General features: G+C 39.8%; 1 protein-coding gene and 1 long non-coding RNA gene across 3 annotated transcripts; one reads left to right on the forward strand and one right to left on the reverse strand.

Annotated features, from left to right (window-relative positions):
* The first annotated feature begins 4,962 nt into the window (after positions 1 to 4,962).
* LOC143145873 (uncharacterized) lies at positions 4,963 to 10,042 on the forward strand. Its single transcript, XR_012991790.1, has 2 exons — positions 4,963 to 5,311; positions 9,609 to 10,042. It is a non-coding gene; the product is annotated as an uncharacterized LOC143145873 (long non-coding RNA).
* A 1,358-nt stretch (positions 10,043 to 11,400) lies between these two features.
* Positions 11,401 to 17,114, reverse strand: LOC143145872 (synaptic vesicular amine transporter). Of its 2 annotated transcripts, none has more exons than XM_076309652.1 (8): positions 16,338 to 17,114; positions 15,321 to 15,530; positions 14,359 to 14,625; positions 14,184 to 14,224; positions 13,716 to 13,862; positions 13,072 to 13,393; positions 12,750 to 12,930; positions 11,401 to 12,276 (listed from the first exon to the last, which is right to left on the reverse strand). In XM_076309652.1, the coding sequence occupies exons 1-8, from the start codon at positions 16,426 to 16,428 to the stop codon at positions 12,225 to 12,227; spliced, it is 1,311 nt and encodes a 436-aa protein (XP_076165767.1). In that variant the 5' UTR covers positions 16,429 to 17,114; the 3' UTR covers positions 11,401 to 12,224. The 2 variants fall into 2 exon arrangements, with proteins under 2 accessions (XP_076165767.1, XP_076165768.1); XM_076309653.1 differs by having other exon boundaries at positions 12,711 to 12,930.
* Positions 17,115 to 17,160: the final 46 nt, after the last annotated feature.

The raw sequence follows: 17,160 nt of genomic DNA on the forward strand, positions 1-17,160 counted from the left end.
ATTCCAAATTAATTTCTTTCTCTAGATATAATACACTACGACTGTTTGCTATTCAAAGTTAAGTGGAGTGTACCCGCGCTTGGTCCATCGAGCGCAAGTAGAATACGACCGTGCCCATGCGAACAAGTAATTTTAGAGTCTCCAGCTGCGAAGAAGATATTTATCCGACAACTGTAGTCACCGTGTTTTTTTTTTTTCCTTACCAATGTAATTCATCTTCGTTCCCTGTTCATGCCCCCGATAATACATTCTGTTAGGTTGTTGGAAAAGTGATTTCATTTTTTTTTTTTTAGGGAAAATGGAACACGATTTTTTTTTAGAGCGTATAAACATTTGATTAAATTACACATTCTCCATTTTGGAAAACGAAATCACTTTCCGAACAAGACGAACGTTCAACGAACGTTTGGACCGTGTACTTCGCGAGTGCGAATACAGCGAGAGCTTTTCACGAGTACCGTGAAGCGAACACCACGAAACGAAACTTCGCCATTGAATTTGTACTTCCACGTATTTGTACATATTTTAGAGTCTCCAGAACGAAACTTCGCCATTGAATTTGTATTTCCACGTATTTGTACACATTTTAGAGTCTACAGAACGAAACTTCGCTATTGAATTTGTATTTGCATGTATGGGACTCGATCTCACCCCTACTATTAGCTTTTGTTCACAGGGTTGCTTCTCTTGGCGCGCGTACGTCGCCGACAGTGATGCGGCTGTAATCCGTTAACCCTTTTTGCGGTCCTCCACGTCGATACTCGAGCCTTTTGTGCTATCATTATACAGCGTATTTAAAAAGAGAAGCTCAGGACTAAAAGGGCCTTGTAACCGACGTTAAACCGACAAGGGAAGATCCCCGGGCGAGAAATTTGGAAAATTATAAAACTTCGAACAATACAGGAAGAAGGGGTGTGTTCCGATCGATTCTACACGCTGTTCAATTCGGCTTTTCGAACGAATAAATAAATATTCGTCGAAATACAATCAATTGGAACCGTTGCTCCACGAATGGAATTTTTTATTTTAAATATTAAATTCTTCCTATGACCTAGAAAGTGTCGTATGATAACCGAGCTGTGTTTACAACTATACCCAAATTACAAATATTCGACATTTTGACGACTAAATACTAAACGATAGCATTCAATTTTCATTGAATAGAAGAGTTTCTTCTAGATTCAAAAAAAAAAATAAAATAAAATAAAAGAAAATGTTCCACTTTCGTAAAATCCATACTTGGATCGAAAGCTCTCGATTCGGGCCGAACGAGAAGTGATAATTTTAAAGGAAAATATACACAATGTATACTTTCTTTCTTCACGAGTCTTCGAGGTCTGGGTTCACCGATACTCGGTTTCGCACCACGACCAGCTGTACAAGCTGCAAATTCTATCCCGAGGACATAGGTTGAAGTATCAACTCGTGGCGTTGGTTCGAGTCGCGTCCGCCATCGTTCTTTCACGGCAATTCTACGGTCATTTATCTTTCCACGGTGGCGAGTTTACTTACGAAAACCGTGGCCGTGAGGAGCTACGTACCGCTGCGAATTAAAAATCGATATCGCCGTTAGAATGGCGGGGATTACCCGAATGGGGGTTACAGAGGGGTTTGGTTTAGGTATAGGTGTCGGTCGAGGGGAATAGGGGTCGTTTACACATCGTAAATCCTGATCCGACCGGTGTCAGGTGAAACCGTGGCAATAACGCGTCGTATAACCTACCATGGAATAGAAAGTCGCAGGAATTACCCCACAGGACCCTATTCCAGGACGACCTAACTTTCTCTTCGTTGGTGTCCGCGCGATAGGGTGAAAACGCCATTGGCATCGAAGGGGTTCCTCGTCCCTCGTTTCGGGCACCAGAAGTCGTTCGAGGGGTCATACGTGTGGCCAACCGGACCGTGAGTGGGTCTCTATCACGGTAAAATGAATTATTTCCTTTTCTTTTTTCTTTCTTTTTTTTTTCTTTTACGCATTCCACTCGGGACGGTGACGAAAAAGTCTCGAGGGGATCGTGTGCTCGCAACCTTTCGTTTTCGCGTAAAAAAAATCGTTAAAACTTTTGACCGATTAGATCGCGCCGGAATTCGTGTTGACATAGAAATTCAAGGTTCGGGAGATTGAGGTCAAGTTGTAGAGATTAAGGTTGGCTCGTTTCATTCGACGGGGGGACGATAAGATACGAGAAAATCCTACCGACCGATTCCTCCCCTCGTATAAAGAATCGTTAGTGTAACAGTTTTTACCGATCGCGTTCTATGAGAATTCTCGTCGATCTTGAAATTTAAGGTTGTTCAATTTTTGTAAGATTTCATCGGTTCTGTATATTCCGCTCGACTGAAGGATGAGAAAGTTCAGAAGGAATCGGTGCTGAAAAAGATTGTTAACATTTTAACCGGTTGAATTATTCGTAGTAGTTTTGGGAGCAAAGTGCTTCCGCTAGTTTGTCTCCAATTGTCGAATAACGAGTTTTTGGATCGCGTTACTAAAGTGGAAGAAGGGTTTAAAGGTTCAATATGGAGAAGATTCTCTACAGTTCGGACAGAATAATTGACAGGATGATTGACAGCATAATGTCGTCGGAATAATTTACAGTACAATATCATGAACAGGCCAATTGGCAGGATAATGTCATCAAGAATACAATCAGCGAGATAATGTCATCGACAAGATAATTTGCTTCGTTTAAGTGGGAGAATGGCTTATAAGGGTGATTGACAGCATAATGTCGTCGGAGTAATTTACAGTACAATATCATGAACAGGATAATTGGCAGGATAATGTCATCAAGAATACAATCAGCGAGATAATGTCATCGACGAGATAAGTGACAAGATAATTTTATCGATTACTTCGTTTAAGTGGAAGAATGGCTTAAGGGTGATTGACAGCATAATATCGTCGGAATAATTTATGGTACAATATCGCGAACAGACCAATTGGCAGCATAATGTCATCAAGAATACAATCAGCTAGATAATGTCATCGACGAGATAATTTTATCGATTGCCTCGTTTAAGTGGGAGAATGGCTTAAGGGTTCGGCGTACATAAGACTATCGAATAATATTTTCGATCGCAACCGCAAAGTGGAAGGACAGCTTAAAGGTTCAACGTGCAGAAGACCGTCAAGTGATAACTTTATCGATTGGCCGGTTTAAGTAGGTGAACGGCTTAAAGGTTCGACGTGCCGACGTTGCTCGAGCGATCATTTTTTTCGCTCGTGTCGTTTAGGTGGACGAATCGCTCGAGTAAGGGTGTTGGATGATCGTCGAAGTCCCTGCCGGATCGAGATCGGGGAAACCGGTGCGATCGCGAATAAAAATTTCGGTATCGCACAGAAACGTCTCGGTGCGTGTAAATATTTGACGAACGAGACGACAACGCTTATCCGCGCAAGCGAATTTAACACCTCTCGGCTACGAAGAAGCTCGTAAAAACCCTCTGTTATCTGTCGTAAATACGTGCGTCGCGAAGAGTTCGCCACGATGACTGGTGGTGGGTGTGGTGTGTGTTACCACGGAGGTGGTCTCCTTCTCCTTTTACGGCGGAATAAGTGGCGATTCGATAGCAGGTGGCAAACTCATTGATTAAATTCACGGAACGATCGAGAGAATTCACTCTCTCTATTCACTACTCTCGACGCTTCCTCTCGGATATCGTTGAGAGGGCTCGTAATTATCGGGTGTGCCTCAATTAGACACGAAAGCGATTTGCGTGCAACTGGATGGAAGGGATAAGTTTAATACCGTTTTCAGAAGTGTATTTTTATTTATATATATATATTTTTATATATGGGTTCTCTGTATCTACCACCCCCTTCGAGTGTTGTGAGAATGTATGTTTAAAGACAATCGTATATTATTGTGGTAATGCGTAAGAAAGGGATTTTGCGTATGGTCTGGAAAGAAAATCTTAAGTGTTTGAAATAGCTGAGCGAGTGAAGTGTGATAGAAGAGCGATTGAGAGATGGCGCCAGACTGGGAAATTTCTTTGGCGAACGTGACTAGATGAATGGGGTGAGAGAGATTAAGAAATTAAAATCATAGAATAATGGAATAATAAGTGCTTGTGACGATATTATAAAGTTGCGAGAGGAGTGTTTTTAGGTCTTTGTTGGAAAATTGTTCAAGCGTGTCCGTCTTCAGTATAGTTGTTTTTTTTAATTATGTGCTGCTCTCTTTTTGTTCCTCTACTACTACTGCTTACTTACTACTACTACTACCTTCATTCAATACACGTGTAATCCTAAGAAACTTTTAATTCACCCTTCCCTTATTTTATTGTATCCGCTAAATTTCTGATTTATTTCTATATTATTTAACTAATTTCATTAAATTGAACAAATTTATTCTTCGTATTTTAACCACCTTCTTAAAATTAATTCCTCAATGTAATCATATAACACACCCCCAGTATTAGAGATAGATATAATAATTCTTACAGTATTTAATATTTTGGCGCGGTTTACTTTATTAAAATGTTGAAGGTGGGTGAAAGGAAGGTAAATGCATTTCGATTCCTGGCTTGCTATATAGCGGACTCGTGAAGTGAAGCATCCCAGCATGACCTGGCTTATGCGCCGGGACATTGGGAGATCGGTAAGGGACCGTATATATACCGATCAGAGTAGATACGGGAACTTGCGAGAAAACGGCCGACGGTCGGACACCCTCTGGTGGCGAGCGTGGGTACCGCCACAGTATAAATATACACGTGCAAAATGACACGTACACGCGTATCCGTTTTTTCTTAACTCAAAAGTAATCACCAACCGACGATAACAGTGGTTAGAATTCTAGTAATCACCGATTCACTCGTTAACTACGAGCTGAGAATATACACATTCGAATGGAACGTACGTGAACTTGCTAATGATCGTTAAACTTCGTCGAATCGTATATCCAGAGGTAGACGTTTCATTTTTTATCGACATCTCGTTTACGTACAAAAGACGCTCGGTTTCGAGAGGATGCCCTAACCTCGCGCGGATCTAACGACAAGCTTCGCGACGCGAAGGGGAAAAAAAAGAGGAAGAGATAGATGGGAGCGTGGAAAGGTGGAGAGGCAAGGTGGCTCGTTAGTCAAGAAAAGTGAGGTTAGGTAGAGGGTGAGGATGACGGGTAAAGGAAGGAGATAAGTGGACCCGCCCTGGTCAAATTTTAATCAGAATCCTGAATGCCCGCTGATTTTATCCAGTGCTTGCTCCGCCTGTGCTCGCTACTGGCATCGTTTCCGTTCGTCTTACGAGTCTCCTCACGTACGCCATGGAAATAAATAAATCCACCGTCGTTATGATTCACAAGAATCGGTAAGTGACTTCGGGCACGTTCGTTCGTAACATTCGTTGCATATACCTCCCGCTTGTCTTTTCGTGTTTCCCAACGGGCAAAGAAATGGAAATTGGAGTTCATTATTAAAGAGGGGGCCTGAGAAGAATAATTATGAAATTTTTATATCGTTCGACCCGAAGAAATATCTCCATCCTTCGCATATTGATAAAATTGACCGTTTTTTCGAACATTGTACCGGGCGGTATTCGGTATTGGAATATCCAAATGGCAACGATTCGTAAATAATGAAATATTTTCAAAGTTTTGTGGTATTTGGGTCGAGCTGGTGGGAGAATCACAAATGGAGAAATCATTTCGTACATCATGGAACCCAAATTTTGTGTACAAGTAACGCCATCTTTGTAGATCGCGGGTGTCGCTATTTTTATACGAATATAATTAAAAATTTGTCCGGTGTTGGTCGCTATCGTCTACGATTCAAATATCTTGAAAACCTATATTTTTCAATTCGTCGATACAGTTCCTATCCTAAAATTTACCACAAGAATAACACAGTTCTAAAAATTACGTTTGTTCGCTTTCTATAAAATACCAGAGTAACCAACAATAAATTAGAATCTCCGCGGTACCGTGAATCGAAATTGAATCGTTATTTTCGATTGAAAATTGGATTTTTCGAATTGTTCACACGGAACAAAATATTGTACCGTGAAAATAACACCGTTACCGACCAAGAACGTAAAGAACGTACCAAGGTCGTTTTGGTTTTTTTTTTCTTTCTTTTTAAATGGCGACCTTTTAAGTGCCTACGCAGCCCGGTTTTCGACGAGTAAAACGACAGTGGTCAAGGTCGTATTCAAGGTCCTCGGTCCAAGTGTCTGTATCTGAAACCTTTGCAGTGTGCCTCGATAAAAACAATCTGTGTAAATATAGCGGAAAAAAGGGGCATCGGAATTTTCTGGGAGCGTGAACGTTCAGGCAAGTTGCATCGTTAAATGTCACCCTTAAATTCGTAACCGATCGAGCGGGGCACCCCCTTTCCTCGCACGATTCGAATTCTCTCGTCCACATCGTTGTAAACTCGCGGGACAGAGAAGTTCACGGTTGCCCGGTTTAGGTTTCGCTCGTGCTTCATTTCGACTAGGATCAGAATCGCGCGAACATCGATTTTCTATTTATAGAGGACAATTTAACCAACGTTATTACGGGATTACGGTGACGTTAACATCGTCCTACCAGAACGGTTCAATGTTCTTACGTTTACGGTGCTCGGTTACCCGTTTTCACGACGAAACGATCCAGCTTCACGTGTGCTTAATCGCCGAGATTAAGCTTGCATGCGATTCGTTCGTGAATTCGCTTAGCCATCTAGCGAAGAGAAAAAAAACTTCCGTACACGTTTATCGAACTCGGAGCGTATCGGTCATTGGCCGTGCTAGAATTTAATAAAATAATAATTTATTTATATATATATTAGTGCTTCGTTTAATGTTCGAAAATCGAGGACGGATGATTATTAATATACAAAGCACGGGTAGAGACATTTTTGTCGCTCGTGTCGAAGAGACGCAACAAATTTGATCAATAACCGAGACTCTACTTTTTTGCTATCAAACGAAGCTACATCGCGATGTTTTTCAAAGTAGGGAGCGCCACCCTTGTCGCCATACAATCCAAGAGGTAAGTTTCGAGGCAGAGAAACGTGTCCTTGTATATGAAAAGGAGTAACGTACAGAGATTAATTAAACGTATTAAAATATATCTTTGCAATTACTTAGACTATTCCTTTAGTCTTCTCATTGTAAAAAAAAATTTTAATTATGAACTCCACACGTTTAGGATGTTGTAGACTCTGAGTAAAATACAATTGTTATTTTCTAAGAAGTGTGCTCGTGTCGAGTACATGTATCGAGGTTTCACAATATTTCTTCAGGCTTCTCATTGTACAAAGAAGTTTAATTATGAACTTTACACACTTAGGAAGTTGTAGACGCTGACTATAATGCAATTGTTATTTTCTGAAAAGTGTGCTTGTGTCGAGTACATGTATCGAGGTTTCATAATATTTCTTCAGGCTTCTCATTGTGCAAAGAAGTTTAATTATGAACTTTACACGCTTAGGAAGTTGTAGACGCTGACTATAATGCAATTGTTATTTTCTGAAAAGTGTGCTTGTGTCGAGTACATGTATCGAGGTTTCATAATATTTCTTCAGGCTTCTCATTGTGCAAAGAAGTTTAATTATGAACTTCACACACTTAGGACGTCGTAGACTCTGAGTATAATACAATTGTTATTTTCTAAGAAGTGTGCTCGTGTCGGGTACATGTATCGAGGTTTCACAATACCTAATATCACTCTAATATTCCAATGTGAATTACGACAGGCACATTTGTTGCTTTTACGTCCAACTTCTCTGTTTAAGGGGACAGACTATATTTACCTGCAAGGTGGGAGTGGGGATGATCTCATCTGAATAATCTTGAGCGACCGAAACATTTTTCGCAGCCTTGTCCTCATTGACAATTCGCAGTACACGTCACGGTATTTATTCCTCGACTTTTAGACACTCTCTTCAATTCCCAGTCACATCGTTACTATGTTTTTATTCTCTGTTCAGACTTTCGGGAAGGTACCACTTAGATGCTTTCGCTTGGCTTGCTAGCGTAAATTGCAAACAGTGGTTCGCGTGCACGATACAACAGTTGTCACGAGACTTATTATCGTTCCTTCTACTCTAAACGAAAATCGAAATTTTACGTTGCTCGTCGAGAAACCCCGTGAAACGAACAGTGTTCGTCATTCCATAGGTGACTCCTTCGTTCTCCTTTCTTGCGTTTATTGAGTTTCAGCGCTGTATTGTTGTAAGTAGACCCTTCGACGTTGTTCCTTGCGCCCTCCTATGGTGCACGGTGAACGTTTGCAGTTTGTTCGGATCGTGGTGCAATTAGCGTAACGTCATTTCTGCAGGGAAAACCACGGCTGAGGTAATGGCCCTTGTTCAGCGTCGAGAGCTAATTTCTTCGTTTACTCAGATTCTCCGGAACAGCGAATCCGGAGTATCGAGTGTGCAAAAATTAAGTAAATCGAGTCACGTAATTCCGTATTAGCAAGTCAAATCGCATAATTTTCCTTTTAATTCGTGCAATAACGACCGAATGACAACAATATCGCGGAATTGAAATAAATAGAGGTGATCGATGAATTTAAAATTATTAATTATATATATATATAAGAGTAGATAATTCTACTCTTCAGAGATAAAAATTATCTCTATTTTCGACCATTGGACGAGTTTCAAATTATTTTATTGTTAGAAAATATTGGTTGTTCGTGTAAGATTCAGGAGTAATATTTCATTTCGACACCTTAGAACACACACACACGCGCGCGCGCGCGCGCGCGCACAAACAATCACGGTGCACAATTACCGACTTTCAAGCGCTTGGAATTTTTTATCTTGCGAGAAACTTTTAGTTTCAAATGTACAGGGTTATTGTTAATCGTCGACGTTCTTGCGACCTAAGTAAGTAGTCTAATTACACTTGGTTGGGTTTCAGTTCCTCGTTGTCATTAGGCACAAACGCGTCTTCGTGGAGTGTATTTAAAGTGCTTCGCAGTGACAAGACTCGTTTACGTTTTTTAAATTTTAATAACCCCGTCCTAATTACCGGTGAACGTGTGTGTGTGTGTGTGTGTGTGTGTGTGTGTGTGTGTGTGTGTGTGTGTGTGTGTGTGTGTGTGTGTGTGTGTGTGTGTGTGTGTGTGTGTGTGTGTGTGTGTGTGTGTGTGTGTGTAATAATTATTATCACCATTAATTAAATAAAGGTAATAAAGGTTGTATATTATACTAATAATATGTATATTGGGTGTAATAGGTGTACACACACATACACACACCCACGCACACAAAGAGAGAGAGAGAGAAATATATATATACATATACATTTAAGAAAAATTAATTTTCTCGTTTCTATTACACACACATACACACATAAAATATTTTCCAGCACGAAAGGAGAAAAATTAATTTGTCGAGTAATTTCACTCCATACGGCAATTACGCTTCGTTTTCGGTCTCGAGTTGTGCCTCTTGTTATTACCATTCTTCCATTACGAATCGTAGCCTATAATTACGTACTTAAACACACCGAACCATTTTAGCAAAGGCGAACGTTCAACGTTCGGCATCACGAAATATCGACATTAACCGTTGAAATATCAATAACTCGGTGGAACCAATTACAACACTCCTCCCATCGTAATTATAATATTAATAGGAGCCCCATTTTTAAATCGCGCACCCGTTTTCAGACGCTCGTTGACATTTCAATCTTCTGCAACATCTAACAACGATGTCATCGTGGGCGCCGCGATTGCTTTATGCAACTTTCGCAACTCGTGGACTCGTTCCACGTTTCATCGCGAAGATGAAAAACGTTTTTCGCCCTGTTAACGGAACTTCCTTACGTCTCTGACAAAAGAGGAACTTTTTCACGTAAAGTTACGGATTTAGAGAGTACGAAGTCCACGAAGTTGCGAGTCGAAATTCGAAAAATTAACAAGGACACGACCATTCGAATAAATACTTTTCTAATTACGTGAACCCGATTCGATCGATTTTTGATAAATTTTTATCGTTCGATCGCTATAAAATAAAAAGATAATTTTCAAATTGAAATAATTCTTCAAAGTACCGAATTTCCTCTTTCGAATTTAAAGAGTACGTCCACGAAGTCGTGAGTCGAAATTCGAAAAATTAACAAGGATACGACCATTCGAATAAATATTTTTTGATTTTTGATAAAATTGTATCGTTCGATCGCTACAAAATAAATAGATAATTTGCAAATTTAAATAATTCTTCAAATTACCAAATCGTCCGTTTTTTACTTCTTTGAATGGTACCTCGAGGACTGACAACTTATCGACTCTAGCATTTCGTGCAAGTATAAAATAAACATCCACTTCTCGCTTGAGAAGCCAAGATCACCTCGATACATTAGAAATTAAATTTTATAATTGAAAAATAAGACGTAACATTTTACTAAAAAATCGATTTTATCTTCTCAAAGTGTTCCCAATTTATCAATTTTTCTGTATTTCTGGACAAAGTTATATTCGTAACGACGACCTTTATTGTTACACCACCGTGGTATTATTAATAACTCGTTTATTGTACGGGTAAATTACTGGAGAAAATTCAGTTAACGACTAGGTAAGTGTATTAATTAACTGAACAAGTTTCGGTTTAATACCTCGCGTGCCACTTTTCAAACGAAAACAAATCCATTTTGACTGTACAACTACGGAAAAATATTGTTATTAAAATACTGAAACAGTTCGCGTTACCGTCACGCCGATGTATTATAATTACACTGGTAATTTAGTCGAGAGCAATTCGAGGGATAATTAGTCGTTTATTTCATTAGACTGGGGCAACCGCCTCACGAGCATCGGGCACGCCTTTTGTTCATTGAGCGAACAGCTGTTGACCACCATTAACCGTATGCAATTTTCGGCCCGTGCACACGACGTGGTCTCCAGTAACGCGAAAAAGTCGTTTCGAGACTTTTTTCTCCCCTCCGTATTGAAACAAAAAAAAAAGAACCCTAACAAAACATTTCGTATCATGTGAATCGGTCCACTTTAATTCCCATTTATTTTCGAATATTTCCTCACCGAATCTTTCGTATATGTTCTCGACGATATCGTCAGTCACTATTTGGTTCATTTTCTTTTCTGTCTCATTTCGATTATATCATAAGATTTTAGTTTACGGAGAGGAAGATTTTTTTAGCCGAAATATTTGCTGAGATTAATAAAATAAAAAATATATATAGGATTGATATTGTTGTTAAAGGTAGATAAGGATTATAATAAATTTTAAATTTGTAATTTATTTTTAAGGTTAAAATATTTGGTGTATATTTTATTGATATGTAAATTAGTCATGTAAATGGAATAATTAATATAAATATATATGTATATTTATTTATATTAAAAAGTTTTGTTTTGGATTTTGCAATTAGGCTGGTAAAGTATAAGAACATAATTATTATTCCACCTGTTAATGAAATAAAAATTATGTAGATAAATAAATCAATGTTTATAAATGTGTATCTTGTACCTCTATTGGAGTTTGATCGAAAAGTTTCCAAACGCTTTGTATCTCTACCGGAAAATACTTGTTTCTTTTTTTTTTTCATAATTTAAAAAAAAAATTGAGTATATTTTTAAACCGTATCGAATACTAGGTACGTATATTATTTACAAGAGCATTATTTGCAGTTTGCGTTTTATATGAATATTAAATTTATAATTAAAAATAGATTGACTCTCTCTCTCATTCGATCAATTCATTTTCGAAAGATGAAATTTATCAACGATGAACGTACGTGGCCGCATCGATAAACGAGATTTTGGTTTTAGAGAGTGATTCTTTTTATTCCGAGACGAAATTTTGAGGACGTTTCGAGAGATCGTGGATGTATCCTTTTTAATGAAATAATGTAGCTTTTATCGAAATTTTTAACGAAGCCTTTCGAAACGAATACGCCCTTGGATTCAGACGTTTCGAAATTGCCTTAATGTTTCCTCCAGTCGAGGAAACTTCCTCGGACCTTGTCACGGCTCGTCTAACAGCCTTGAGACATTGCTTAATAATTTGGGAGATGGTAATTTACTTTGTTGCGACTCACGATGAAGTTACTCCTCATGGTAAAGTTAAGTGGAAATACAATGACGTTGCTAATGTTGTTTCGGAACCTTCTCCTGGTGTACATTCAACGCGCAGTAGCACTGAAAATTCAAACGAACATCTAAACGGTAAATTACTTTTATTTTTATTTTCAGGTAAGTCCGTTATTGAAAATTCGTCAATGATCGTTACATATAATTCGTTTCTATACGAGAATAAACCTTCTGGACTTAACGGTAGAGGTCTTCTTCGGGAATAAATATTTTCTTTGCAGGATTTTTGCTACAGATACAAGAGAACAAGTACAAATTAATTGAAATCAAAGTGAAAAATATCGTTCTGCACGGTGTCGACATTTTATAGACACGTCGTCTCGCGTCGGTAATTTTCTCCTTTTCAGAGCCAGGTATACGAGCAATGGACAGTAGCCAATGTTAATAAAGTACAAATTAATAAAATCAAAATCAAAAATATCGTTCTGCGCGGAGTCGACATTTTATAGACTCGTCGTCCCGCGTCGGTAATTTTCTCCTTTCCAGAGCCAGGTATACGAGCAGTGGACAGTAGCCAATGTTAATAAAAAGTATGAATAGATAAAATCAAAATGAAAAATATCGTTCTGCGCGGTGTCGACATTGCATAGAAAATTTCGTTCGTGGCGACAGTATCTATAATCCGTTCACCGATGTTGTCGAAGGTGTTAAATAATACTAAACGATCAAAGATCGTCGTCAGAGTCCTGAAATCGTTCGTACTTCGCCACCGATTTCTGAAAGGTCTCGTAATCCCTTTTCTCGTCATCTTGCGTAAGTAATTTTCTCCTTTCCAGAGCCAGGTATACGAGCAGTGGACAGTAGCCAATGTTCAGCAGACCCACGATACCCATGACCCATTGGAATCCGATCGCCTTCACCATTTCGCCTCCCAAAATCGGCCCTTGAAGAAACATCGTAAATATAATACTCGAAATTGTCGAAATTCATTCGTTTACACCCTCCCACAAAATTTCTAAATTTATTATATCCATTGTGACACAGTTTGGTACTTGATTGCCCCGTAACTTAAACATTCAATTACCAAGGGAATAAGCCAAACTGACGGCCACTTGTTGAATGGAGTAAACGGGCCCATAGTCGCCATTTCGGTCCACCAAGCTGGCTAATAATGGCACCAAAGCAGCATCCGCTACACCGATGCCCAAACCCATTCCTAAATGCGGTATTATCAGTTGTGACATGGTGCTGGCTGACGGGATCAAAATGGCACTTATGCCAACGACAAACATGGCCAGAACCGCGACTTTACTGCGCCCGTAGCGATAAGCGATCATCCCGAAGAAATTGGTCCCGACAAGATATCCAACGCTGTCTGGAATGAACACCGTTCCCAACTGCCATTTCTGCAACAAACAGATTTCTCTTTTAGATCGATTCGTCCTGGCTGTTCAATACACAGGGAGTTCTTAAAATAAACATCCACACTTAAGAAGTATGTTCTACCCGTTACAATGGTAATTAATGGTACATAAATAATTACTTTCAATAATCACTTCACCGAACACTTGTACCTCTATTGGAGTTTGATCGAAAAGTTTCCAAACGCTTTGTATCTCTACCGGAGAATACTTGTTTCTTTTTTTTTCACAATTAAAAAAAAAATTGAGTATATTCTTAAACCGTATCGAGTACTAGGTACGTATATTATTTACAAGAGCATTCGACCTTTGGTTTTATACGAGTTTGCAGCCATATTGGTAAACAGGACTCCAAGATTGCCATCGGAGATGTCGAACACCATATGGCTCCAAAGATGATGAGTATATGTGGATCGGAGAGCAGATGTGTCCAGGATGTTTCTTCTCTCCTGAACTGAAGATATTGTTTGCGTCATTCGTATCGTAGGATCGATGAATGTAAACAATGTGAATAATTTAAAAAATCGACCCAACTCCATTCTATATCTTATTCTACTAACGAGAACAAATGCTTCGTACGCGTATTGCTTTAAAGCCTTGCATACAGTTTGAAACTATAGAGATGTGACACTTTCGATGATAAACGTTGCTGTGAAATTTAATGGCGCGCGTGTAACGACTCTGCAAGACTAATTAAAGCGATCAGGATTAATTTTACGCGTCGAAGAATAATCAAAAAAAAAAAAAAAAAACACCTATGTTCAAATTGATTCACCTCGATCTTCTTCTCGGTGTCCAGTGTCAAAATTTGCAGACCTGAAACGTCGATTTAAATATAAATTCGGTGGTGACTAGCATACTGCACCGAGAGTATTTTCCATGGAAAATAGTGCTCGTCGATGGTCAATATGCGAGACACGAGTAGGGGTTAAACAAAGGGGGATTCGTACATATGGCGACGACAATGAAACAGGACACTAGCAGGAAAGGTGCCATTTTCCCTTCGAGATCGTAAAGAACAGAACCGATCGGATATCCCACGAGAACGCCCAGCGCGATGCTACCAAGGACGAAGCCCATGATCTTCGATCTCTTGTCTTCTTCCGGATATTGAGAGGCGACCAACGACATCCCCGAAACTCCGATGCACGCGGATGATATACCCTGGACGCTTCGAGCCAGGAACAGGACCTCGTAGGTTTGTCCAAACGCGAACACTGTGAACAATTATTGTATTAAATTCCTCCTCCAATATCGCCCTTGGAAATTGTGGGGCCCACTATTCTCATTCCAATGTAATTAAAAAATTAAAAATTGTTCAGGTATTAGTCGTACAGTTGTAAAAGAAAAATTGTACGTTAAGGCTAGTACAATTACATTCATTTATCGTTTACAAAATGTGGAAGCAACGAACAATAAGTGCGGGGTCTCTTATGTTTGGCCCTAGGGGCAAGTGTCCCGTTTGCCCAGTGCTAAGGGCGGTAGTGCCCATTTTCCTTGATTCAATCCTTTGCGCACGAAATGTCACGTTGAACATCTTTGTGTTAAATCTCGATAAGTCATTTTTGTGATGTTCGATTTAGAATAAAGGACGTCCCAGTGATCATGGTACAAAAAAGAGCTGATTCGGTCAACGACCTCGAATGTAGAGTGAAACGAAAGAACCCTTTAAGGTCGATTAAGAATTGTAAAAACACGTTGAACCCTACCATTGGTAAACATAGTGCAACAAATAAGTTCTACACGCAATACCGCGTTTTTTTTATTGAAAAAGAAGTAAACATTTCAAAGGTAGAAGTGCACGAAGAATTGATTAAGATTCACAGGTGGTTACGACTCGTCGAAAATTAGCATTTGTAACATTTCGAGGCACAAGGGATTAAAAATGACCGGAGAAGAAAAGCATGCTCACGCATCGCCGCCAGCAGGAGACTTAAATTCCCGAGAAACAATGGCTTGGTGTATCCCAAGGTGCCAGTTAGAGTGCCCACAGCTGGATTTAGTATTAATTGCACCAGCGCCTTCGAGCTCAACAATAATCCCACGCGGCCGTTTTCATCGTTCTCGGTGTTCGTCGTCGAGTTCCTATCGATGGTGCAGAGGTAATCGGGAATAATAGGCACTGAAACAAATCAAATAGCGAGGATGTAACGCTGCGTAAAAATTAATAGAAATTGTCGAGACTGTCGCGAGTCTCGTCGGTCCTGATATCGTTACCACGGACTCGTATTTGAAACTTTCAATTTCGTTCGAAAAAAAGTCTTCGCCTTACATTCACGAGACGCGGAATACATTATACGAGGCACCTAAACGAGGAAAATATAATACATGTACAAGGTGTTCGCTAGAAAGTTGCCACAAGTCTGTTCTTATAAAATGGATCGAAAAATAGTAAAGTATTTAAACAGAAAATTAAAAACAAGTAAACTCGTAAGTAAACAACAACCCTTTCACAAACTATTCGTTCAACAAGTTTGCAAAAGAAAGTCTCCTCTATATTTAAACCACTCTGCACTGGATAGAATATATCTTTCAAATGTCTACTAAAAGAGTAGCATTAACTTCACAAAAAAACAGTCTACATATGTATTCTACATGGTTCTTGTTTAAATGTTCATCAGAAGAGTAACAACGTCTTTAAAAAGCAAATAGAATATATCTTTCAAATATCCACTAAAAGAGTAGCATTACCCTCATAAAAAAAAACAGTCTACATATGTATTCTACATTATTCTGGTTTAAATGTTCATCAGAAGAGTATAACAACGTCTTTAAAAAGCAAAAGAGTCTCGATGGAATCGGAACCAGCCTCGTGTAGCCGAATCTTTTTTCAAACGTCCACCAGAAGATTCACAGTGCCCCTTCGAGCAACAGTTTCGTCCACAACGTTAAAGTATTTTCCCAAACGGATTTTAACAATAGTATTTACCAACAACCGTAAGTAACACGTTGTCCAGGAACAGGCTCATGTAGACCACAGCGACGAGTATCGCCCGTGAATTCTTCGCGCGTTCGAGCATCGTCGTTGTGCCGATTCCTCAACGAAGTGGCTACGGTGACCAGAGCTCTCGTGGTTTCCAATTTCATGTTCAAGTTCCGGTCCCGGTCCCGGTTTTCCCCATCACCGAACGGATATACTTCTTCGTCGATCGGATCGAGAGTTTCGCGACCGATCCGTGGCTGAGCAATTCCACTTCTCTTCTTCCCCCACCCCTCGTATGTATCTCCACTCTCGGTACCAGAAACAGAGCTGTATATACGTGACTGGAAAGCGAGCCAGTCCCGATCGAGCTTTTATAGCGGTCGAAGTCCACGTCCTTGCGCAGAAGCTTTTTCAGGATCCGACGAGCGTCGGGACGCTCGCTCGTGCACCCGGGGCCCTTTCACGAGCCGATGCGTTTTTCGATTTATCGTCCGGGTTATAGTTGCTTATCGTCGACCGCCAGCCAGCCGTACCCCATCCCATTTGCTCACGTTGATGTTCGATATTTTTCACACGAAGGCCTCTGCACGCGGATTGAAGCGTTGTCGTTGCTTCCAGAGGGATCGAAAGACGGGCCAATTTTCAAAGGGTTACTTTCAAGGGTGCGGCTGGACTTTTGGAAGAATCGATTCTCGTTGAATTTTTGGAGAAAATTTTGTTGAAATTTTCTCTCGCGAACGAAGAGAGTTTGTGATCGTTCTAACGATGATCGAACGAATTTAAAACCGATCGATCGTTTGGAGGTTAATCCGTCGGTGGTGGTCAACGA

This window comes from Ptiloglossa arizonensis, chromosome 4, assembly GCF_051014685.1.
Source record: "Ptiloglossa arizonensis isolate GNS036 chromosome 4, iyPtiAriz1_principal, whole genome shotgun sequence".
In the NCBI taxonomy this organism is placed as follows: Eukaryota; Metazoa; Arthropoda; class Insecta; order Hymenoptera; family Colletidae; genus Ptiloglossa; species Ptiloglossa arizonensis.